The 24,503-nt window shown below is 58.8% G+C and overlaps 1 protein-coding gene across 6 annotated transcripts in view; it reads right to left on the bottom strand.

The window, feature by feature from the left end:
• Positions 1-24,503, bottom strand: part of ARHGAP26 (Rho GTPase activating protein 26) — a 183,526-nt gene that overhangs the window by 126,295 nt on the left and 32,728 nt on the right. For 5 of the 6 annotated variants that reach the window (XM_064458239.1, XM_064458235.1, XM_064458236.1 and 2 more), the window contains 4 exons: positions 3,894-3,989; positions 2,807-2,868; positions 2,260-2,331; positions 871-972 (listed from right to left, as the gene is read on the bottom strand). In XM_064458239.1, coding sequence (XP_064314309.1) covers positions 871-972; positions 2,260-2,331; positions 2,807-2,815 — 183 coding nt within the window. In that variant the 5' untranslated portion in view covers positions 2,816-2,868; positions 3,894-3,989. Of the gene's footprint in view, positions 1-870; positions 973-2,259; positions 2,332-2,806; positions 2,869-3,893; positions 3,990-9,127; positions 9,147-24,503 lie in introns of those variants that run through there. The other variant, XM_064458240.1, reaches the window with a different exon arrangement.

A 24,503-nucleotide genomic window follows, 5' to 3' on the forward strand; every position in this document is an offset into this window, starting at 1 on the left:
CCACGAGTGGCTCCCTCCCTCCCCAGAAAGGCATCCGACCACTCCTGTGTCTCACAACAGTATTTCAAACACAAACTAACACAGAGGTTTAAAGGGTCATTCAAAAGCCATGAGAACGGGACTCTCCATCTCCTGGGACGTATGGGTGCTTGCACATGGCAAGTTATCTGCACCCAGAACACCTATGCGAGGACGAAGCTGGCCGGCAGGGATGTCAACCCTGATTCCTACCCCTCTGCAACCCTGACTTGGTGGAAGACGATTACTTGTGCCACTGATGTATCTACCTGCTCTCTTGAGTCCCCAGCCCTGCTGGGCACCGTAACACCACCTGAGCTATCCCAGTGCAAGAGCCACCACCGGTGCCCACCAATTCCCCCAGAAACGGCTCAGCGACACACCAGCATCATGCCCAAAAGCAAGGACATGCATCCTGCAAGGATCAACCCAGCTCTGGGCCAGCGCAGAAAATTCCAAACTTGGAAAAAACGACTGAAAACTCGGCGTACTCATCCCATAAGAGCATTTGGCACAGCAGCTAACTACGTCCCGAGTCAGTAATAGGCTCCTAAAGCAGTTTAAAAGCACTAAGCCTGATCACTCCTCCCATGAAGCCCAAAGCCAGAGCAGCCACTTTCAGAGAAGGGAACTCGACATCCGTGATTTGTGCTGGCACAAGGGAGGCCTGCAACAGAACCAGTTCCTTTCTCTTGCACTCTTTAATTATAAACTCTCTCTCCTTTTTGATTGCTATCCATTTTGGGATCTCTCATTTTACAGCCAGGAAAACCAATGCCATAAGCTGAGTAAAGCATTCAAAAAGCTCACCACAGTTACTGCTAGACATGGAAAACCAGGGGTTGCTCTCACCTCCTGAAGCTGGGATTCTTTCTTCTTAGAAGACAAGTTTAAGTGCTTTTCTAGGACACCACAATACTTCTCTGTCTCCTTGTCGTATTTCTTTTTGGCATCCTACAAAACAGAACAAAAAGCGTGATGCTGAACACAGCGGCAGCGGGGCAGCCGCGAGCATCCCCGGCTTCCCTACAGCGTCGCGCAGGACTGTGAGTCCCGGGTGGGAGCTAACCCCCTGCGGCACAGCACCAGGTGGGACTGAGGCCAAGGGGCATCAGCTGGAAGTGGGGCGAAGCTGATTTTACCTGTGACCATCAGGCAGCTACAAAAAAAAAAATCAAGTTTGAGCTGCCAAAATCCAGGACCTGGGGGAGCCCCTCCTCTATTCCCAGAGCCCAAGGCTCGGCAAAACATCTAGGTCCAGGGCTGGCCCAAAGACAACACAGTGAGGAAAGTGCTTGCTAACCAGCTAACATGGTCACAATTTCACATCCCATCCTGCCACCTCTCACGATGGCTTATCCTATGTGTCACTCAGGATGATGACGCAGTAATTTGGCTGTTTGTGGCAGGAGCCTTCAAAGGAGGGTGTCAACCTTAACTTCGCTTCTGCACCTCTCATCCCAGCCTCGCCACGCTGACATGCCAGTACGAAATCCACCCCCGACACCTGCTAATAACCAGCTCCTTTCTGAAGCGAGCCTTTTGGTCTTTCTTTTTTAAGCTGCGCCAAGCAGGACAGCGTGGGGTGGCTGGGCTGCACCGCAGTGCCACCGCAGCTCCCATGCCAGTGGGGAGCTGGGCACACCGCTGCCATGCAAACACGGCCCCGCCGGGCTGGTATGTGCTTCTTGCAGGCGGCACCAGGTTGTTATAACAACAGGAGAGCCGCAGACAGTGGTTTTAATTTCAGAACAAAGGCAGGAAAGAAAGGGGGGGGAGCAAGCTGTCTCAGAGCCGCCCTCAGCCACACCGGTGCTTCCCCAGGCTTGGCTGTCCTGCAGAAGCTGTCCAAATTCCCTTGCAGCCGCCCAGAGACACACCGGGGGTGGGGAGCAAAGACTGGGGGCCTCAGGCAACTGGGAACTCCTCTAAGAAAATACTCATTCTGGTTTGGAGGAAGAAAGAAAAAAGTTCACTTCAACTGGCGTGTGATCTTTGGCCCTTGGCTCACCTCAGGACGTTACTTGGTTGTGGGTGAACTGGGAACACTGAGGCACTTTCCCCATCTCCATCCCGCAGCAGCGTGCAGCCATCTCCTCCCATACCCATGCCCAGCAGGGCCCATCCCTGCAGCACGCCAGGTCCCAGCCACGGCCATCGCCCACACGGCTCTGGGCTCTGCTCCTGAGCCCGAGCAGGGGCTCCCAGAGGCGACAGCAGATCGGCGCAGCAGCAGCCTACCTTAGCAGCCCCGATCTGCTCCTTGCGAAACTTCTCCAGCGGCGTGATCAGCACCTCGCTGGCGTTCTCAATCTACGGGCAAAGACAGGCACAGCTCACCCGCCGCTGCCGTGCTCCTGCTGCAGCCCTTTTGCCCAGCTCAGCCCCAGACGCCCACGCTACTCAACAGCCTTTCCCACGGAAACCCTCCTGCAGCCCACAGAAACCCGCACGCTTCGCCCCCTCCAGCTCTGTGCTGCCTGAGGACCCAGAGGAGGCTGAGGGGCTTGTACCAAACCTGCTCCTCACCCCTGCGAGCTCTACCAGCACCGGTGCTGGCCATTTTCCAACAGCAAGATGCCGTTACTGATGTTCTCCAAGTGTGCCCCACCAAAAAGTTCACCCTCCCCTCCCTCTGCTCTCCCACGGGCAAGGGAAGGGGCACTGGGGCTTGCAGCCACTGCACACCACGGTGCCCCGGGGGTGCCACATCACCCACTGCGGGCAGAGCCGCCGGCGGCAGCGGCGGTGCCACCACCCACCCCGCTCCCCGCGGACGGGGCCGTACCATGCGCATCCGCTCGTCCTCCAGGTTCCGCAGCACCGTGGCAAACTCCTGGAGAGACTTGGCTGGAAGGGAAGCACCCGCACGGTCAGCATTTGACAACATTTTCTTTTATTTTTAAAGAAAGAGACTGAACAGGGGGGTTTTGTTTGTGTTTTGGGAGGCTTATGGGAGGTTGGGTTTTGGGGGGGTTTTATCATCTTTGTTCTCTCCTTAGAAACGCTCCCAGTTGCCTACAAAAGCAACCGGGAGCAGAGCATCTCCAGCACCGTGTTCCCACCGCCGGAGAGAAACACCACACCCTCATCTCGAACCTGCCCTACCCAACGGCCGGTCGCTGATCAGCCCTACGGCTCAGCGCTGGCCTCAGCGTGCTCGGCGCACGAGTGGCAGCTCACCAGCATGTACATCGCAGCAAGGGGACTTGGATGAGAAAGCTATTTTTGCTGAGAGACTGGGCAAAAATAAATAAGCAAAGTTAAATCAGGGCTAAAGCTTATTTGCTCTCCTGGCACCAGACGATGCGCACAATAAGCTCTAGAAGTTCAGCTGGGGCAGAAGCGGGATAACACAGAGGGAAGCGGCTGAAACTGCCGCTCTAAGCCGCAAGAAGCTCCGTGGTGGAGCCAGGCTCGGCTGGGAGAGCACTGCGGGGCTCCGCGCTGCTGGCTGCTGTCGGCACCATGGGCGCCTGCCGGGTCCTTCGCTCCTGCTGCCGGCAGTGGGGGTGCTGCTCCTCTCCTTCAGGTCACAGCCCCTTGCGGTGTATTTTGCCATGGCCACATCTCCTGATCCCTGCTCTCCAACGGGAAAGGGCCAGATAATCTAGGTGGTTTCAGATATGGGCAATCTTCCTTTCCTATCCGGTCAGGGTACATTTAGGCCAAGAAGGAACAACTGATTCCCTTATGAAGGCTTTGCTGATGTAGAACCAGGGGAAATATGCCATTTCCAGAGAGCAGGAAAGCACCCAGACAAATTCCCGGGCCCCTTGGCATCCCTACGTGTGTTTCTCCCCCATGCCCTGCTCAGCTCAGGGATCTGGAGCGTGGCTTCAGGGCTCCCCACAGCACCAGCACCCAGGACTCACCGATGCAGATCTCATCATCTGTTTCAGCGTCACCGATGCAGTGGAATTTAAATTCATTGAGGGAGTCCGCAAACTTGCGCTTGGCCGCCGACAGATCTGCCGAGAGAGAGGGAGAGGGGAAAACACAGATGTTAGAAAAGGAAAAAGCCCACCAACAGCACGACGCAGGCGGACACACAATCCCAGCCAGCCAGGCCCCACGGAGAGACCTGTCTGACGGGGCCCCCCTAGCGCCAGGAAACCCCCAAGCACCAAGAGCCCACCCCACGGACAGGGCTCTGCAGGGTCCCGTGCAGCACCCACCAAAATACACTATGGGTAACGAAACTTCAAAACACCACGAGAACCATGTGGGAGCTCAAGCCCAGTGCCATGGGGCGGCGGCAAACAGCGACGTGGGGTGGCACTGCAGGGGCAGCTCCCGTGCTGCCCCCCCAAGAGACGGCACCTCTGCACAGGCTGCCAGTCCTGCTGAACGAAGGCACCATGTACGGGCAATAATGCAGAGGTTTATTGCTTTCCAAGCTCCAGATTCTCTCTGAGATGTGAATCCTATTAAGTTCTTACTCGCAGTGACCTGAGTGGATCCAGGATTGGCTTTTCGAACCGGCCCCATAACCCTGCACATGCAGACACACACGCACCCGGGAGCCGCGAGGCCGCCGGCGTGGAGGGGAACTCGTACTTGAGCAACGCGAGGGACTGCAGGCATACAGACGGTGCTAGGAAGACGTAACACACCCTGTGTGTTTCTTCACTCAAAGTCCAAAAATTCAGCAATTTTTTTCCTTTCCAAGCACAGGTGGAAAACATGCGTGTGCACACAAAGGCCATTTCCTCCTCTCGGACACCAACAGCCAAAAGATAACCGCAAAAGAATTCAAGTGTTTTGCTTTCCCCATGGGATAAGAGAATTTAAAGCTTTCTCCAAGCATTAAAGCTGCTCTCCGAGTGTCTCTGCTTAGAGCCCTGGGGCTAATCCTGCCCACAGCTCAGTCCCGGCCAGCTTCACGCAACTGGTGCGGCTCACGCCACTCTCCTCCACGCACCCGTGCTGCTGCCGGCTGCGGCGGAGCAGCCCCCTTCCCTCGGAGCCAGAGGGCTCGGGGACTTTAACCCAGTCCCTGGAGCTGGGCAGCCTCCTGTCTCCTCTGGAATAATAACTAAGATGACGTTAATGACTTAAGGAGCCATTTCCTCTCCTCCCGCTCCCTGCTGACCATCAGCCACCAGCCACGCTCTCCCTGCCGCACACCGTGGCCCCACCGATGCCCTGCCCGCATTACGCACGGCACATCCCCAGCCAAACCGCTCCTGCGGTGGCATCCCTCGTGCCCACCGCTGGCTGGGCAGGACCCCGACTCGGATGCTGCCCCGGCGTGCGGGCAGACCCCGGGAGGGAGCCGAGCTCCCCTGACCACGGCAGGGTCACCAGCGTTGGAGCAGCACCCCTCGCCAGGGCCAGCCCTCCCCACTGAGAGCGAGGAGGAGGTCGGGGCTCTGCAGCCACCAGGCACGAGCCAGGGAGAAGCCAAGAAGCCTTCAGAGCTGGCAGCGCCCGGCAGCGGTGGCCCACAGCGCTTATAAATAGGCGAGGGAGAGGCAGGGGGAGAAGGAGATAATTCCCAGTGCGACAGCGATAAAGGGGGATCGTTGGCAGCCGCTTGCTGAACGACATGGCCAAGTCGCAGGGGTGAAGCGGATACTAAAATTAACAGCAGGCTTGGCCAGAAAAGGAGAGGGGGGCACCTGCACCGCACCTCTGGGGGCAGCGTGGAAGGTCCCCATCATCCTCCCTGTGCCACCGTTAGACCCACCTGCGCTCCTTTTTCCTAAAAGCTTGAACCTCTCATCTACATTTTAGGGAAAAAACCGTCCAGTGGAAGCAGGCCAAAGCTCCCGGCTGTGCTGCAGGCAGGGGCGCACGGGGAAAGCAGGGTGGCCCCTCCATGGGCCAGCTCAGCTCCTGTGGCTTCTTCTTCCCCAGGGCTGTGGAGGAGCAAACCCAAAATCCTACAAAGGCACGACAGAAGCTTCTGCTTCCTCTCGTGCACAAGTAAAACCACCCGGACCCCGCGCATGAGTCACAGCCAGGCTGCGCCAAGGGCTGTGAAAGTTTTGCTTCCAAGTTCTCCAGCTGGCTTCATCAGTCAACCGCAGCATCAGGGAAAACCACCACAAAGCCAGAAAAATCCTTCTGCCTGAGCAACACGACCAGCTTGGGATGCAGGCAGCGCCGGATGGCGGTCCTGCAAGGACAGGAGCCGGGCCAGCCGGGATGGATCCAGGGACACACAGGTGCTGGCAGAAGCAGCCAGCCCAGGGCGGGCCCAGGCGTGGGTGCGCAGCCCTGCAGCCAACGATTAATTTTTGCTGGGCCCATCGCACCTCCTGGCTGCAGCACGGAGCACTGAAGATCTCTAGGGGCAGCAAGGAAGGCACGATGCCTGGCAGAGGTATCCCAGGAGATGAAAACAGCCCTGCACGAGCTGCTGAAACACCGGGAGGGTGGGAAGGCAAGCGGTGGGCCCTGCGGCTCAAGGCTGTGGCCACCTCGGGAGGGTCAGCGTGCAGCCTCAGCCCCAGGGCTGCGGCTGTGGAGCTGCGCACCCACCTGCACCCAGGATCCGGGACAGAACCACACAGAGAAAACACTGCCCAAGCAGCAGCGAAGCAGATCTCCATCCCACCTGCAAAGTAATGCCTGCATATGTGCTAACCCAGCTGGGACTCCTCTGCCCGGCACACCACGGCACATGCTGAGCGTGCCTGAATTACTGTCTCCGCTCAATACACATTGTGCTAAAGTAACAGCTACGTGGTCCATCTGAAGCCCTGCCGTGCCCTCTCCTCCAGCAAGAGACCGTCTTGCTCCACGGCCCTCCTGTCCGTGACTCATTCCTTTCCCCTCTGCAAGCTGACCGTCCCGCAGGGGCTCGCTATCGCAGTCCTCCTCCTCCTCCTCACCTCCCACAGGCCCCCATTCCCACCCCCAGGCTGGCAGGGACAGGACAATTCCTTTGGGAAAGTCCACTTGACAGAAAACAAGCACATGCACTGCATGCCAGAGGCCCAGCTGCGTAGCTACAGCAACCAATCATCAAAATAAAATGCCCTTTTAAAAGTGATGCATTGGCTCGTTACTGCGATACGGGGTTAGCCGCTCAACCGTTTCGGGGAGCAGCCCAGCAGCGCTCCCCTCCCGAGCACTTTCCCTTCCTTGGAAGAGGGTTTGTGACCTGAACTGGGTGTAATGGGGGAGAAAACTGCAGAGGATGGGCACGAGTGACATGGAAGGAGACGTGAGCTCGCGGAGGGCAGAGGTACTGAGAGGAGCCTGTCCAGGCAAGGACGGAGTTGGAGCTGAACTCTGACCCTGCCTTTCCCAGCAGCAGGTCAGAGAGCAGCAATCACAGATGGAAGGAGGCAGGCGGCTCCCGCCGACCCTCGCTGCTCATCCCCAAAGCATCCGGCATCGCTCATCCATCAGCACGGCAAAGCTTGAGCAGCACAGAGGGCACAGGCAGGGGATCTCCCTCCACTGCAGCCTGAGCAGTGCCTGCACATGAGCCCCTGAGCCATAGCTTTGCTTTTTTTGTGTAGAGTCCCCCAGGAAATGTTCAAGAGCCAATTTTGGCCGTGCCTCAAACACCACCACTCTGCCCCCACAGCAGGGGATGGAGCATCTCACCCAGCCCTGCCCTGCCAGCACCCAGGGTCCTGCCCTGGCATGTACCGCGGAGGCAGCCGCTTGCAGAGTCAGAGCAGGGGCACGCAGCGTGCCACCGAATACCGCAGCACCCGTCCCTCGCACAGCGGAGACACGCTCAGCAGCCTCGCCACGCGCCCCCCAGCCTCGCCACGCGCCCCCCAGCCTCGCCACGCGCCCCGCAGGAAGAGCACAGAGCAGGGATGGCTCCCAACAGGGCAGCGGGCAGCCGCCTGCACCTGGAAGCAGCCCCGTTTCACCACTTTGCCCATCCCTCCCTCCCTCCCTTGCGCCCAGCTCAGGGGTCAGCCTGCTTCCTCCCTGGCACCCCGCATCTCTCCTCCTCCCTCCGCTGGCCGGGGAGCCGGGTAATTGCCGGCTGAGATCCCGTCCCAGCCTCACACCTCCAAACCCATCTGAAGCCAACGTTACTCCAGCCCGCAGCAGCCCTGTCACAAGGGAGCACCTCGCGCTCCAGCTGCCTGTGCTCCCGGATCACCCTGGTGTCCTTCCTCCTCCTCCTCCTCTTCCTCAGCTATTGAGACTTAAATCTCCTTTCTGGGAAGTGGCTGCTGTTACCACAATGAGACTGAAGTGGTTGGTTTTTACGTAAAAAAACCCTTCCAAAGGAATTTGGAACTATTGAAAATGGCCATTTCTAGAAGGAAGATGGCGTGATTTCACAACCCTCCTCCAGGCGTACACAGCACCCCGGGTGCACCGGGGACGATCCCGTCCCAGCCAGGCCTGCAGAGAGGCAGCCCCCACGCAGGGGTCTCACCCGGGGGGCACACTGCTGTGAGACGGGACAGCCCTGTTCCCTGGGGCGCAGGTGTCAGATCTCACCCGTCCCCAGTTCGGGTGACTCCGCATGCGGAGCTTTGGCCGCTTTGGGGAAGTCACTCGCACCACAGCTCTGCTGCGAGCCGCTCGCTCCCAGCCACCAGCTCCCAGCTGCTTCCCCAACTTTATTCCTCAGCTGGACATCTCACCTCTGCACAACACCCCTATCTCTTTGTGTTTAAGACATTTCCAGGCTTTCCCAAAGGGACCACAGAGGCAAGGTGCACTGAAAGCCTGGGCAGACATACAGCAGGGAGCTTTTCCCTTCAATAAAAATTTATAAGGTGCCAGAAGAGATTACAACCCCTCCACTTGCATGCTTTTCCTAGCTGGGATGGATGGCTGGGAAACGTGACCACAGGACACAAGGGGAACCATAACACATCAAAATGAGACATCAAGACGACAGGCATCCCCCCTCCTGCCCACCTGCTGCCCGGTCCCACTGCCTACCGGGGAGCACGGTCCCTCGGCCCGGCAGCACGTGTGTCAGAGACCAGGTTGGCCAGGGAAAGTTATACTGCTGGCTCAGAAAGCGGGGGGCTCTCCCCAAAGCTGACTTTGCAGCCAGCTTGCTATTTAAACTGGAAAAAAGCAAAAATAGCTCTGGCTCAGCTGTGGGGCACCTGGGACAGAGGCAGGAGCAGCAGGACGCTGAGGGCGGTTCAGGTTAAAAACAAACCTGCTGACGAGTCCAGCAGTGAAGGGTTAATGCTGCTGCAAAGGGGAAAGCAAAGGATGCTGATGAGGCCAGTTGTACGACGACGACGCAAGGCAAGTTCCAGGGCTCTCGGTGTCTGACAGAGGTTGTGCTCACACAGAGCGGTATTTCTACACTTCCTGCAAAGAAAATTGCTTAATAGCCTATATTTAATGCTCAACTGGACAACAGGAACCGAGACTCCTGCCCCTTCCTTCCCCCGCGGCAGGGAACGGCAAGCTCAGGCTGTGCGTCCACTGTGAGCCCCCTGAGCAGGACAGGAGGGTCCCCGGCAGGGCAGGAGCCTGTCCCCCCCCCCTCACGGGCACCCCTGCCTGGCTGCCAGCGGTGGCACTGCCTGTCCCCCGCCAACAGCGCCGACAGCCCCCCGGCCCCCTCGCTGGGGACGTGACCACACTCCCACTGACAGCCACCAGGACAGAAGCCACCAGCTCCCCCCTCGTGGGAAGGAATCTTGACAAGTTCCTTAAAAGTTCTCAAAAAAACCCTGCGTCTACTTCATGGCCCATTTTCTGGCTATTTTTTAAGACAATGCCTCCAGCCCTCCTTACTGCATGGGTGCCCACGGGTGCGCAAAAGGGACTGAGGGTCTCGCAGATGCACGGCGGGGCGTGCAGACACAAGGCCTGGCCTTGCTCCCAGCGCTCTCACCGGGTGCTGACACACAGGCAAGCCTCTTCGGTCCTCCGCACGCCAGCTCCGCTTTTGGCACGATGGGAGAAAACAACGGGTCCTGCTTCCCGGGGACAACGGAGGTGAAGCCTTGGGGGTGTGCAAAATGCGTTGGGACCTGCACGCAGCAGGCACCACACCAGCACAAGGTCTGACCATCATCAGACATCATCTGCTGGGGTGCAGATGATGCTCTGCACACACATGCAAAGCCCCCGGCATTGCTGCTCGGTGACAGCCCCCGCAGTCAGAAACGCATTGGCATAAACAGCGCAAATCCCAGCGCGACAGTTCAAGCAAAGAGAGCGGCACAATGTCGCTGTTTGCCGGGATGTCAGGTGCCGCCACCCCAAGGCTCCTGCGTTTCCAGGCCAGCCGGTCGCCCCATGCACAGCCGCTGCTTCGGACAGTGCTGCCCCCCAGCACCCGCAGGCAGCCAGCCAGAAGGGGACCAGCGCGACGCACGGGTGCCGCAGGCTGACCCCGAGGCAAACCCGCCGTGCCGCGCGAGCTGCCGTGCGCGAGCCGTGAGCCCCGGCGCGCGAGCCGTGCTGCTGCCAGCCCCGGGGAGGGGATGGAGGGGAACCACAGGAGGACACGGAGCAGCAAGGGGCAGCTCCTCACCCTGTGCTCCCTGTGGGGCCACAGCAGGGTCTTGTGGGGTCTCACGGCGTGCAGCTGCAGCAGGGGCTGGTTCACCTCCACCACCACCACCTCGATGGCCTGCCAGCAGCCTCCACCAGCGATGCCAGGGCAGGATGCAGCCAGGTGATCTGTCCTGTGAAACAGCCCAGACGCAGGAGCCCAGAGAAGGTAGATCTGGGGGGGCACCATCAGAGACCCCCCCACATCCAGCTACAGAGAAAGCAGGGCACAGCACAGCCCGCTCGGCCGCCCCGGCAGCATCTCCACAGCCCCACGCTTCCCCAGGCCGTGGCAGCCAGCACCGAGCAACCCCACAGCGGGCAGGGGCCAGCCGGGACGGGTAATCCAGTGAACAGCCGCTCTAAGCAGCGGCCAAAACAGCCGGATTACAGCCCACTAAGGGTGCTTAGAAAGCAGCAATATGGTGTCTGACACCGCAGCAAGCACCCACCAGCAGTGTCCGCCCGGCAAGCCAGGGCTTCGGGCACAACACCAGTGCAAAGCCACCGTGGGCTCATGCAAAGCCCTGCGGTGCTCAAAGGCTATCCACGGGTGGTGTTTGGGAAAGGCTGGAGCTGGGAAGGGACGACTGGGTCTGGCCTGCAGAGGCACACACGTGCCCTGCCACGCTGCTGAGGTCGGGGTGCTCTGACCGAACCACGGCCCCACGGTTTGCAGGGGAACCCAGCAAACAAGCACCTTGTGCCTGAAAACCAGCGTTCGCAGCCACCAGCATCAAAACTTATCCCGCAGAGAGGCCCAGCCCATACACGGCTGGGGTCAGCATCGAGCACCAGGGCAGCGTCATTAAATGCTTAATTTGTTCCAAGAGGTTTAAATCCTCTCTCTTTGCGCTTCCCGGGGCAGGTCAGCAAAAGCCCTGCTCCTGCGAGACGCTGCAGTCCTCTGGACCCGGCGCAATCCCCAAGCCACTTTCATACATAATTAGCAATGATTTGTTTATTAAATAACTTCTCCACTGAGCAGTTAATCAGTGATTTAGGACAGGACTGCAGCTGCTGGCAGGTTCCCCCTCTGATTCATCGTTTGAGTAAATATATAAAACCAGACGAGCAGAGACTACCCCACCGCCGGCAGCAGCTTCTGCCGTCGGTTCATGCACAAAACCCCACGGAAAGGCTGCCCTGGCTCAGCATGTGCTGGATACTGAGGTTTGCGGGTGCCACGCCAAGCCGGAGGTGACCCCAAGGACCGGCGCAACGGGCACAGTCCCTGCACTCACCCCATGCGGGACCCCCCGAGGCGAGGAGGGCACCGCTGCCGGGGCCCCGCAGCACCCCCAAACCCCATTTTGGTGCCTTTACAGCATGCACAGCCTCCAGCCGAAACATAGTGCTGAGCCCTGTCTCACCGGCGCACGCAGGGAGGCCAAATCCAACCTCCTCAAATCCCGAAACTTCATTTTACTGTGGGAAGTTACAAGCCGTGCTTCAAGGGGAAATCCCAAAACCACTCAGACGCGCTAAAGCACAAGAAAAATTAAGCGATCTGTCCGAGATGGCCCCAAGATTGAATATCCAGGAGGTGCCACAGCTTCTGCTCAGCTGCGACCACGGGAGCACACTGCACTGCTCCCCAGCCAAGGCATCACCGTATGCCTCGCTTCACACACTCAACGTGGCTTCGTATGGCAAAATGTTTGCCAGAGGGACAGAGAACCCATTGTAGGATGAATGGGACTATTGACTGGGCTCAAATAGCAGATCAGATTTGAGTAACACGCTGAAGACATGAATTACTTCCATGGTATTTTAAGAGATAAAAGTTCAGTGCTTCGTGAAAAACAAAGTTAGCCCTTGGAAGGACTGCCTGGTTGCACAGCTAAAATTATCCCCCGCTGCCCACCAGCCCAGCACCCTGGCCACGTCATCTTGCCACCCCCAAATCAATGACATTCAGAGTTATCCTGGGAGCCTTGCCAGGCCAGGACGTTTTTGCAAACTGCCTGATATTCCCCATGAAAGGCAGAGAAGATCGGAGGGAAATGAAGCCAGAAGGACCGTCAGGTCTCCCAGAGAGACAGGTGGATTTCCTGATGGAGGTTTCGTGTCCCAAGGACACAAGGTGACCCTTACCCGCCACAGCCAAGGTTGCGAAAGCGAAAGGGAGCAGCCCAGTTGTGGGAAACAGAAGCATTTCCTGGCAGGGGTGGACTTTGCCTGGGTATCACCAGGCAGGTCGTGCCAAGGAAGAAAACAGCAGCTTTAAAAAAAAAAAGAAACAAAAAAAAAAAAATAGAAAGCAAGAAGGAAGCCCCTACCTGGCTCGTGGGCTGGGGCCGTTGCTCACTTTGGAGGGGCAGGGGAGAGCAGCCCCTTTTCCAGCAGCAAGCCCTCGCAGAGACAGCAGGAGCCTGGCCTTGGCCCCTGCTCGCCAGCTGCAGCCCTGGGCTCCAGCTCACTGGACCCCCAGCAGCAAAATGCCAGAAAACTTTAAAATCAGTAAAAATAGCTTCAGGTAGATAAGAGCTGCATGGGACTCTCAGAAACATCTGGCCACGGACGCATGAGGCATCACGGGCTCCCGCCTGCTCCTCCCATCACCTGTGCTAGAAATGGTCCAAGCGTGCAACGTGTGCTTTGGTGACCCGTTCAAAGAAAGCCTGCGGCGGCGGCTGCAAGCCCGGCTGCCGGCACGGCCGCACGCCCACCGGCACTGCTCAGCCCGGCATCACACCCCGCCGTCGGGCTCGGGGCTCCGGCAGCGCGGGAGGCGAGAAGCTGCTTCCTTTGACTCACACCGCTCTGGCCGCTCTTCTATTTCCAGCGACCGCCTCCTGGTTTGAGGAAGCTGATGGTTAATCAGAGCCCTCACCCTTCTGCCCCCGCTTCTCTGACATGGATCCAGCCCTCGTCTTTCTCTGCTTCTGGACATTTCAGCCTGGCACAGCCCGCTTTGCCGCAGATGCTTCGAGCCGAGGTCCCACTGCTGCTCTCCATCCTTCCTGTTCAGCTTGTCTTTGCTCTTGCCCATCACTTCCTATTGCAGCAAAACCCGAACAGCAACTTTCATGACTCAGATCTTTACCACAGAGGTTGAGACGCTTCGGAAATCCATTGCATTCAAATGGCTCTGCCCGTTCCCCCCTCCCCGTGCCGCTGGCGGGAGAGTAACTGGCCAAGGCAGCAGGGATGGGTCGACAAAGGGGTCCTCACTGCTCCCGAGGGTCGCACCCAAAGGGACCCTCGCTTCAGTGCCCAGCACGTGAAACACCAAACAGCGATGGGCTCAACGACCTCTCCATCCCTCTGGGAAAGGAAGATGCAGGGAGGCTCCCGACTGTCCTACCCTGTGTGGAAACTCTGGACTATTTTCTCTGCTTGCCCAAGGAGGATTTTTCAGTAGTAACGGCTTGAAAGCGGAGCGCTCAGTTTAGTGCCCAGCGTGGTTCAGCCCTGCCCCAGTTCTGCATTAACCGGGTTATTTGTGGAGAGGAAGGAGACCCGTAACAAGCTGCAGCAGCTCTCAGTTCAGAGACGCGGGCAGAGAGCAGACAGGTGATGCCATGTAGGGACAAAAGAAAGTGATAGAAAATAAAATTACTTGAGAAATCCAGGAGCAGGCTGCGAGTGCAACCTGCACATGCCGGCAGAGCACCACGAGCTGTCTCTACCTGTGGCCAGGACAAGGAAGGAGAACATAAAACCCATGAATGATGCCAGCGACCCCCAGAAAGGCTTCCCATTTCTGGAGACGCTGAGAAGACAGATGTCTGCAGCTGTAGAAAGGCACATCCTAAAGCGGGTCCCTCGCTCCCAGCAAGGAGCACTGGGGCTCAGAAGAATGCAGGCGAGCTGCCAGCGACCAGAGCCCCCCTGGCAGCAAGTGGGAACCACCACGAAACCCCCGGGACGGTCTTTGAAGATATGGGGCACGAAGCCGGGTACTGACACCCTGGCAGGCAGCTTCCAGGCCGACCATCACCGCGTCGGGAACCAGCACGGCCGCCCTCCCACCCATCAGCACCGCACAGAGGCCCCCGCACCCATCCCAGCGGGGTTTCCTGGTGCTTTGCATGAATGTGGCAACGTCCCAGTCCTCCCACAGCCCAGAGCATCGCTGCCCATGGCCCGTTCACACCCAGGGAAGGGGCAGCAGCTTGCAGTGGGGCACAAGCGTGGTCCATGTGTGTGGGGAAGGTCAGCATCCTCGCAATGCCACCCCCACGCTCCTGCCCTGGCCCTGAACAGCCAGAGCGTTCCACACACTTAGCAGCAAAACAAAACAAGATTTCTCCGCTTCCCCACCCAACTACCACGTCTGGCACTTTTCCCTGTGTTTATTTTTGTTCACATCCTGGTGTTGTTTTATGGCAGAACCCCCCAGCCCGTCCCAACCTCCAGCCGCGGCAGCAAGCGAGGGCTGAGCCGGCGGAAAGTTTGCCAGCAGGCGGGCTGTGGAGGGCGGCCGGGCGCCCGAGCAAGGGGAGGCAGCTCAGGTGGGAGCAGACAAGGTCTCTGAATAAAATCAAACGTGAATATCCAACGCTCACACACAGAGGAAGGATGCGAAGAAACAGCAAAGGCGGGTGACAGCTTAAGTGCCTGGAAAACTTCAGGGACATGGTAACGAGAGGGAAAACTACTGCCTTGGCTGGCATTTCCAAAGGCAGCTGACTGTACAAGTGGAAAATGTGAGGAAGCAGTAGGAAAAATCCCTGTATCCCGGCCGGGGCGAGGCATTTGGGAACGGCGCTGCCGCAAGGAGAGCAGGATGGCACACCTGCGGAGAGCGGCCGCCCCGCTGCTCCGTGCTTGCTTAGCTGTACGCCTGAAACCACGAAAGACATTTCTAATGGCTTCCAGGCAACAAGGATTCCAAATATTGCATTTCCCCACTATCTGCAAGCTGCCCCGCTCTCCGGCTGGCACCAGGCTGCTCGTGCAAACACATCCAGCCTTACACCTACGAGGAAACTGCCTCTGATGGCACGATGGAAATGCCACATTTTACTCACAGCCCCCCATGCCCCCCGCAGCTCCCTCACCAGGGGAGCGTGGGTGAGCCCATGATAGCGTAACGTGCTCCCCTGCTAATTATAATTTCTCCTCCGAGCCTTTTCCGTTTCTCTCCTCTCCGAACCCTGGAACAACCCACAGAAAGGTGGCAAATTACTTTACCCTCATTTCCACAATAATTCATCGACTGGAGCCTGGAATCACATTTCATTAGAATAAAATGCCCTGCTCGAGACAGCTAATCGATTTAGAGGACGCTAATCCAGAAGAAATTTGCTCCTGACCGAGGCAAGGCCCATTAGCGGAGCAGAAGGCCGGGCGGGGGTCTCGCTGGGCGGGGGGGTGCGCTGGCAGAGCCCCCGGCCAGACACAGCATGCCAGGCCGGAGCAGATTGCCTCCGGCACCAGCCACGCATTTGGATTAGCTTGTTATTAAATCTAATTAGTTAATAGCCAGCCCACAGGGAGCCGGCTTGATTTCTCAAGGGGCAGGCACCGAAGCGCCGGGGTCCCGTGGGGAACGATGGGTCTATGGACCCCCGCACCCCGGGTGGGGAGGGGACCTGCACCCCGTCCCCACGGGCGGCTCAGGCAGGACAGGAGCCCCCTCCGGCACATGGCACACGCTCCCCACGGCACGGGGCAACGACTCGCCTGTCCTCCCCTTGGCACCCATCCCTGCACGAGGGGCCACATCCCAAGGGGTTGCGGCGTCCCAGCGGCGGCTCTCGCCAGCGGCCGGCGTGCCCACAGCCCGGGCAGGGAAGTGGGGTCAGCTCCCAGACCCTCGAAAAGCAGTTTTGCAGCAGCCTGCTTCCTTTTCCTCCCAAGGAGGCTGCGGAAATCCTTTTGTCTCCCATGCTCCTCCACCTCAGCTGTAAGAACAGGAAAAATCCCACCGTGCTCGCAGGAACATTACTGGCAAGTGAGTCAATTTTTCCTGCTTCAGCAGGGGGAAAAAAAATGAATTTAAAACCTCCAGCAGGGCCTGGGGAGGCACACAGGGTGAGAAACGGGGTGCACGGCCCAGAGTGCATCGCTGCCTTTAACCTGGGCTTTCTCCCAGCCTTCGTGGCCACCAACACTGAAAGGGCTGGGAATACAGTACCGGGAAATGCTTCCCAGCTCCCTGCAGACCACCCTTGCTCAAACGCTCCCGGGGGCTCCTGCCCCGGCGCAGACCCCCGCTCCCCACAGCGGCACCCATCTCCCCAGCTGGGAGGAGCGGAGCCCCAGGCACCCGGGGGATCCTACTGCTCCTCCAGGGACGGAGCAAGGGCCAGGCCTTCCCCCCAAAACCTGCAAGAGAAAGGCAGAGCTGCCGCTGATCCCGGCCACGTGGAGGAAAGCAGGGGAGGGCCACCCAACCGCTCTGCTCTGCAATGGGGGTTTTTTTTTGTAAAACATTGCTAAGCAACCAGCACTCGGTGAGGACATGGTTCTGGACAGACGCTGTTTCAGCTAGAAAAGGAAAAAAAAAAAAAGCAAAGGGACGCTCTACTGGGTAGCATTATTAAAAAGGCGCACGCCAGCTTATTTTACAGGTCACTCGGCCCTTTACACTTCCCTCATTGAGATACTGATGCAGGATTAGAAGCCACTGAAAAGAAAAAAAGCACGTGGGTGTGCACCCAGGCAGAGGCGCGCACACCGCATGCAGCGCACCCAGCGCGCCGGGGTAATGGCAGCCGAACGCAGGTTGCAATAACGTCCTCGAGCACATCGCCGCACGTGACGCGACCCTCGCGAAGGCGGCGCCGCGGGTACCGGGCTGCGGGACGGGCAGCACGGCACGGCACCCCTACCCACCGCCGAGCTGGGCAAACCCTGGGCAAAAAGGAAGTTCTTATTTTATGAGCTATTTACAGCCCGGCTGTAGATAAACAGTCTGTATCTTTTTAAAATAGATTCTTTTACGCTGCAGCCCAGAACAAAGGGAGCATTTTTGTCTTTTGGGAATAAAAAAAAAGAGAGTTGCCTAGCTGGGCAGAAAGCACGCGTGCCGGCGGCCGCTGGAGCAGGCACTGCGCCGTGGCGATGCCCGCTGGCTGCCCCCGGCAATGGGGTGCTGTGGGGAGCAGCACCCCATCCCGGCTGTGGGTCTAAACCACAGGGAAAGGCGAGGAAGCAGCACCTGGGCCCTTCACGGGCCCCTCGCACCCGTGCTGTTGCAGGCAGACCCGGCCCCCGCACGGCTGCGCCCGCCGCTACACGTGCGGGAGCCAGATGGTCCGGAGGCTGGTGTACTTCCCACAAACTCCAGCTAGAAAATGGCTTGGCATCACTGCAGAGACGTCCCCTGCCCTGTCTGCACCGCAGTCCCTGCTCTGCAGAGCATCCCACAGCCACCGTCCCTCCCCGGCGTGCATCCAGCATCCCAAATACACCATGACCCCCGCCCAGGTTCCCATCAGTAGGCGGGAGCAGAGGCAGAGAAGCACAATTCCCAGTTCCTGCGAGCCACACTTGAGACCATCCTTGCCATTAAGAGCCGGGGTGATGCCCTAAGGAGCACGCCTCGTCGGGAGCGTGCAGCCCACAGGCCCAGGGCCACCAGGCGCTTGTACGGAGCGATGAGGAGGAGCAGGTGGAAGCGCCTTCGCAGGGCAGGAAAGGACCACGCCAGGAAAACAGCCTCAGCTCTGCCGGCCACGGTGACAGCCGCTCGCGTGCCCGGGGGAGGAGGGAGGGATGATTCACACCGAGCAGCTGAGAAGCGAACAAGCTGTGCGGGTTTCGGTACGAGCTCCCCCTCGCTTTGCCTCCCCTCCCCGCCCACCGCGGTCACGCTACAGCTACTCATCATGCCGCATCCAAACCCGGTTCCTTCGGGTACGCTTCAAAGCAACAGATCAAAAAACAAAACCCAAGCGCTGGAACAGATACCTGGCAAAGCCCATCCTCCAGCTGCCCCACTGCTGGATGGTGCAGAAGGGCTGCGCAAAATGCCCCAAACCAGAACCACCATGGCGCGGGCAGGGTTTGCTTTGCCACGCTACCATTGCTGCCCCTCGCAAAGGGCAGGGGGTTCTGATTGCCCTTTGCTCGGGTGGAGGGATGCAAACCCCCAGAGCATCCCTGCCCTGTTTTGTGCATGGCCGCAGCTGCTGCTGCTCTGGCCATGGCATTGCTCCCTGGGTTTCAGGGAGAAGCACATGATTATTTCGGGGTGCCTGGAGGGAGGGGGTGAGAACAGAAGGGTTGGTGGACCCCCACTGCCAGCCGGGGAGGGGGCTGGCAGCACCGTGAGGACCGACACCACTCACCCCATCCCGTCCCAGCTGCAGGCTCCTGGGATCAGCCAGGGAAGCGCCACGTGTGCCAGCCTGCAGAAAGCACGGGGACACACGGCAGAGCCCCAGCACAGCCAGCTCCCACCCTCCCCGCAGCAACCATGGGAACCGCATTTCCTCGCATGGATTTTCAACGTCATTGTGAGCTGCCATCCCCAAAGGAAAAAGAAAATAAAGAGGAAATCAAAACAGCCCACCACCCCCAGCCTGTGTGCCGGGGCACGCAGGTAACGCCACGCACACCGCATGCACCACTCGGGATTGCAGGAGCAAATAGACACAAGATGTGACTGTGCTGGTACATCTGCAGCCTTGGAAAAATAGTCTCTTGACCCAAACCAGGCAAATCTGCTCCGTGCTGGAAGTAGGAGCAGGACTCAGGAGGTGTGCGGCTCCTGGCGTGGGAGGAGCACTGGGACCATCCCACCCAACCCCTAAGAAAGGTCCCCTCCAGACCAGCCTCCACATCCCTCTCTCCAGGTCCATCCACCTCCTCCTCAGATATTTCTCCCAGGCCACAAGGGTGCATCTTAGGCTACACCAGCTTCAGCAACAGTCAGTCCCAGCCCCTGCCTTGCAAAGCTGCTGTTTACTCCCCAGTCCATCCACCGCCAAGCCAAAAAGGTTGAGTTTAACCTGACATCAGACACCCGGTCGGTGCTGGTGCCACAGCTGGGCAACAGCATGCACAGGGCCAGCGGCTTCTCCGGACACTGTCACCACACCAGTGTGCTGGGACACGCACCCAGAGGTGCTCTGTGGCACGCTCCCTATTAAAAAGGCCTCCGAGCCCTATTAACAAACCTTCTGCCAGCAGAATTTAAAAGATGGAATCACGAACGCACACTCTCCTGCACGCCCAAGCCCTTCTGCTCACCAGCTTCTCTCGCCGGCGCTGCCAAGAGGCCGATCCGGCTGCAGCCCAGCGCAGCGGCTCATGGCACCAGCTCTGCAGCCAGCAGGGGACTCAAGGAGCCCACCCCACTCAGGAGCTTGGCTCTCACCATCGGTCCCCCGAAACACCAGCACCGAGGGGTCGCAGTTGCACACAGGGGGACCCACAGGCAGCCCCAGGGGACCCTGAGGGGACTGGGCAAACGATGCCCAGGGATGTTGTCACAAACCTCCTGCACAGGTCACGACCACGTGCAACACACGTGGGTGAACCCCTGCAACACCCCGGCAGGGCGAAAGGCTGTCGCATCCGAGTTTTCCTCCTTACAATGAGGCTGAGCCAGACAGGGTAAGCGTGCAGTCCCCCGAGCCAACACGGACGCACAACCATCTCTCCACGACTCACAGCAAGACCCACCATCAGAAACAAAGAGCATCTCCCAAGCAGGAACACGTTCCTGTTGCTAATTTCCACCAGAGAGGAAGAGGAGGAGCTTTCAAGTTGTGCTGAAAATAAAGCAGAGTATTATAATTTGTATTAATCCTCGTTTGAATAAAATACCAGACAAGCTATTTAATATGTGACTGCACAAGCCACACAGGTCATGCAAAGGAGGAAAAAGTCCTCCTTGCCTTCGGCCCTGCTGGCACAGGGGCAGGACTGTCTGGCTGAGCTGTAACCACGTGCTTCTGCTGTAGCACAAAGTATTCCCCACACCAAACATTTCCTACCACCCTCCAAAAGCAACGGTGGGGGCATGGGGAGAATACACCCTGACACGGGGCAGCCACAGTACACCTTTGCTGGGTGAACAAAGCAGGAAAAAAAAAAAATCAGAAGCAACACATCTTAGCAACCAAACCCCAAACCCACGTCCTTTCCCCCTAGATTGGCCCTGCGGTTTGCTCGCCCAGCCCTGGTGGAGAGCCCACGGTGGCTGCGCTGGGGGCCTGGCTGGGCTGTGCCACCGCTGGGCTCGGTGCTGGCAGAGACCCCCATACACCCCACCCCCCCCCCGAGCGCGGGGTGAGCCCCTTGGGCAAAGCCAGCTCCCACCACCCAGGAAGGGATCAGGGTTTCTGCCCACACGGCCGCGGTGCTGCCACCGAGCCCCAGGAAATCCTCCTCGCCGCGAGGCAGCGATTTCCCCAGCCCTCGGAAGATGCGAAACGAGCTGTGCAGCGAGCGCGGCGTGACTCACCTCGGCAGCCCTCGCACCCCATCGCTGCTGTAGGCGGCCAGCACCGAGCGCTCGATGGCGGCAGCCAAACACCATTTCTGACGGCACAACCACAGCAGAACCGAATGCAAGCGGCCACAGCAACACAACGGAACGGGGCGGGGGGGTGGGGGGGTGCTTTTATTTTGCACCCTCCAGAAAGTAAAACGTTTCTTTTCTTCCAGACCCAGGTCTGCAAGTGTACAGCTGTCTCCTAGCCAGGAGACTGTCTCTAACCATTAATGTCTGCACCTGCAAAAATAAGGGCCATTCCTGGAAAGGCCAGCCCTATACCTCTATATGTCAATCCCTCCTCTCCTCTGGGCACAGGTGACGGGAAGGTTTGGGCTGTTAACGGCTTTCTTCAGGGACCAGAAGGGCAAAAGGATGAAAACAACCCAAGAAGGGCTTCAGGTTTCTCCTCCCCAGCGCTGGCAGGTGCCTGCAGCACTGGGGTCCAAGGGCCCATCACCCCAGACAGCACCGGGCTACGAAGCAGGCCAAGACACGGCTCCTCCTGCCACACACCCTGGAGAGGCCAACAAGGACATTTCAAGTGCACAGCACTGTGTTATCTATCCACCCACTGAGCTGGGCAGCTCTACCCACCCGAGCTGGGGTCTCCCCCAGACTCACTCTGGTCAGGGTACCCCTCCCGGGGGACCGAGCACGCTGAGCCAGGAGTGGGTGCGGAGCGGGCAGGGAAAGGCAGCAAGGGTAGCAAAGTTGGCTGGGACAGAAGGCACCTGAAGGTATCGGCCAGAGTCTGAAACGTTTCCTTATCCCAGGCTAAGCCTTGTTTGTATCAAAAGGGAATTAACTGCTCAGGTTGAACACTGGGAAAAAGTTTCAGTTTCGCTTCCAGACGAGCTGCAGAGTCAGCGCCAGGGCTGGGTACGGCACTGCCCCACCATACCATGGGCACAGACATTTCATAAAGGCTCTGCTGCAGCAAGAGCCTGCTGAGACGTGGAACCGAATCCACGTGCAAGCACATCCAAAGGCGCACGGTCCGTCGGCAGAGCCTGGCATGCCGCCGACACCGCCAGGAACCACACAACCACCCCACTTTGCTTTTGAAGCTGCACGGCAGCCACGAAAAGCAGGACATGCCCCAAGAAAAACCCCACAGCCGCAGCAAAAGCCCTCCTGGCATCACCTGTGGTGGCAGCACAGGCCACCTCCGTGACCCCAGTGCTACGCCGGGAAACACGGATCACCCCACTGGGCAGCTTGTTAAAATCATGTGCTGCACGCACGGACCAAAAGGTGACCGTGTGTCCTCCGACAGCCTCACATGGAGCGTGCCTGCACGTACCAGGCTGTGAGGCTGGAAACCCCAGCCGGGGAGCAGGGGGCAAGCCCCAGCCGCTCACCGCAGCCGGCACAGGGCATGCCGGTGGAGGGCAGAGCCGGTGCAAGACCCACAGGCCGGTGCCACAGCATCTGCCCCAGGAAGCCAGCAGGGCCTGACGAGCTCCTCACTGCCACAGGGCCCAGGTCCACCCCAGCATCACCCTTTCCCCGCATCCCCCTTTGGTCCTGCCCCTCCTTGCTGCCCAGCCACAGCTCTGCGGTGACCCGGCCGAGAAACAGCCAAGGGAAAACAACCCAAAACCCCAAACCAGCCCAACTTTGCCTTTCGGAAATACGGGCAACTCCGCCCTTCCCGCGGGAGCCCCGGGCACAGCACGGCCCTGCCAGGGCATGGCACAGCCCAGCTGGGGTCTGGCCCTCACGGGGAGGGGGTTTACAGAGCCCCCACCGGCCCCACCGCACAAATTGCAGCCTGCAACAGGCGAGTGCAGCAGCGGCCGGGGCGTGGACGAGTTCAGTGGCTTCAAATTAGTGCTTGGGAGTTGGAAGAAGCAAAACAGAACAGCAGAAACGTGGCAGGGCACCGGACTGCAGCCCCAGCACCCAAAGAGATGACAGCCCGCAGCACTCCGCAGCCCCATCACCACGGGGACACAGCGCCTGTCAGCACAGGGGGAGCTGGGGGCTGCAGGGAGGAGGAGGAGGAGGGTGTGATGGCTGCCTGCCACCTGCACCCCCACACCCTCCAACATTATGTGCGCTGCTCATTTTCTGAGGCTAGCTGCAAAGCATCTTTGCATCACCATCTGGGCAACTGGGCTTGATAATCCCCTCAAGCGAAGCCGAGGGGCTGGAGGCGATGCCGGCACCATGGGCAGCCGCCGTACCGGGACCAGCCGCCGCCTGGGACGCAGCTCCCTGCCTGCCTCGTTTCGCAGGCGCAGGGCACACGCAAAGGGGCAAAAAGCTTCCGTAACCCTCGTACTGACGGACACCGCAGCTCCTTTGCTGGAGAACAAGTTTCACGGCATCCAGGCTTGGAGTTCATTATTTATGTCTCACTTGAGGTCTTTGCATTTGCAAAACTTTCTGAATAATTTATGTACGATGTGTAAAGGAGGAAGAGGGACACGTCTTCCTGAAAATCAGGTCACTCCTAATACCAGCCAAGCAGCAAAGACAGACAATAGAAATAGGGACAGATACTCACTGGGGGGAACACACAACAGTATTTGTACACACATATATACACACACTCCAGAGATGCCCTCGGCATCAGAGGATATGTAGCAAGACCAGCCCTTCAGCAAGTGAGGATTATTTTCAACCCCTGATTTTTTTTTTTTAAATGAAGGAGAAAGCACTGTGAATCAGTACCACTTCTCTCCATACCTTCACAGAGGGCAAAAGCAGGGTAGCTGCAGAACAGCTCCTCCACCAAATCATGAGAGAGACTTTCTCATGAGCCTTTACACCATCCTCACCGTCCCTGCACACCAGTCCTGCTGCACTGGTGTCGGGCCAAGCAGGGAACAGGAGAGCACTTCTGCCCAGAGCTGAGGAGGGGTCGTCCTCCCTCCTGCATCTTCCTCCCCGCCGCATAACCACACCGCAGCCCCGTCCAAGCCGTCCCTCCGCCTTGCTCCTCGCGGATACAGAAAGAGTTACGCTCCCCTGACGCCTGTCTTAAAACAAAGAGGATGTGAAACATTCAGCAGAAAACACAAGAGGAAGGAAAATGAGAGAGGATATTGCCAAGACTTCAAGTAACTTTGGTTGCAGGCTGCCTCACTGTGCCAAGAGCCAAGACGCGCTCTGAGCCCCTCGCTCTGGAGGCAGCGTGCCCTGAGCCGGGGGTTTGCTGCTCCCTGGACCTGCCCAGCCCCGCGTCCGTGTGCCCTCCACAACGGCCAAGGAACACATGTGGAAGCAATCCCAGCAGCGAGACAAGGCCACTGTGCCCAGACATGGGGAGACAAACCGCTTGGAGACGCTGGAGAAAAATAAAATCTGGGTAAGAGAAGTGATCACCTCATCATCGCCAGAAATGGTCTCCAGGTACCACCTGCACCGGCTCTGGCTTGTGGCGGTGCCGTCCCAAACGTGTGCGGTAGTGAAACAGGAACAACACCCGGCAAAAGGCAGCGCAGCAGCTCTCCACCCCCGGAGCATCTCCATCCATGCTCAGACGGACACCCAGAGGGCCTGTAATGGCCCACATGACACGGCCAGACCTCAGACCCGCCACACACCAAGGGTAACGCCTGTGGAACGAGCTGGGCCAGATCCTGTCCCGCGCCAGGTCTCTGCTAGAGGA

The sequence above is a fragment of the Phalacrocorax carbo genome, chromosome 8 (genome assembly GCF_963921805.1).
Source record: "Phalacrocorax carbo chromosome 8, bPhaCar2.1, whole genome shotgun sequence".
Taxonomy (NCBI): Eukaryota; Metazoa; Chordata; class Aves; order Suliformes; family Phalacrocoracidae; genus Phalacrocorax; species Phalacrocorax carbo.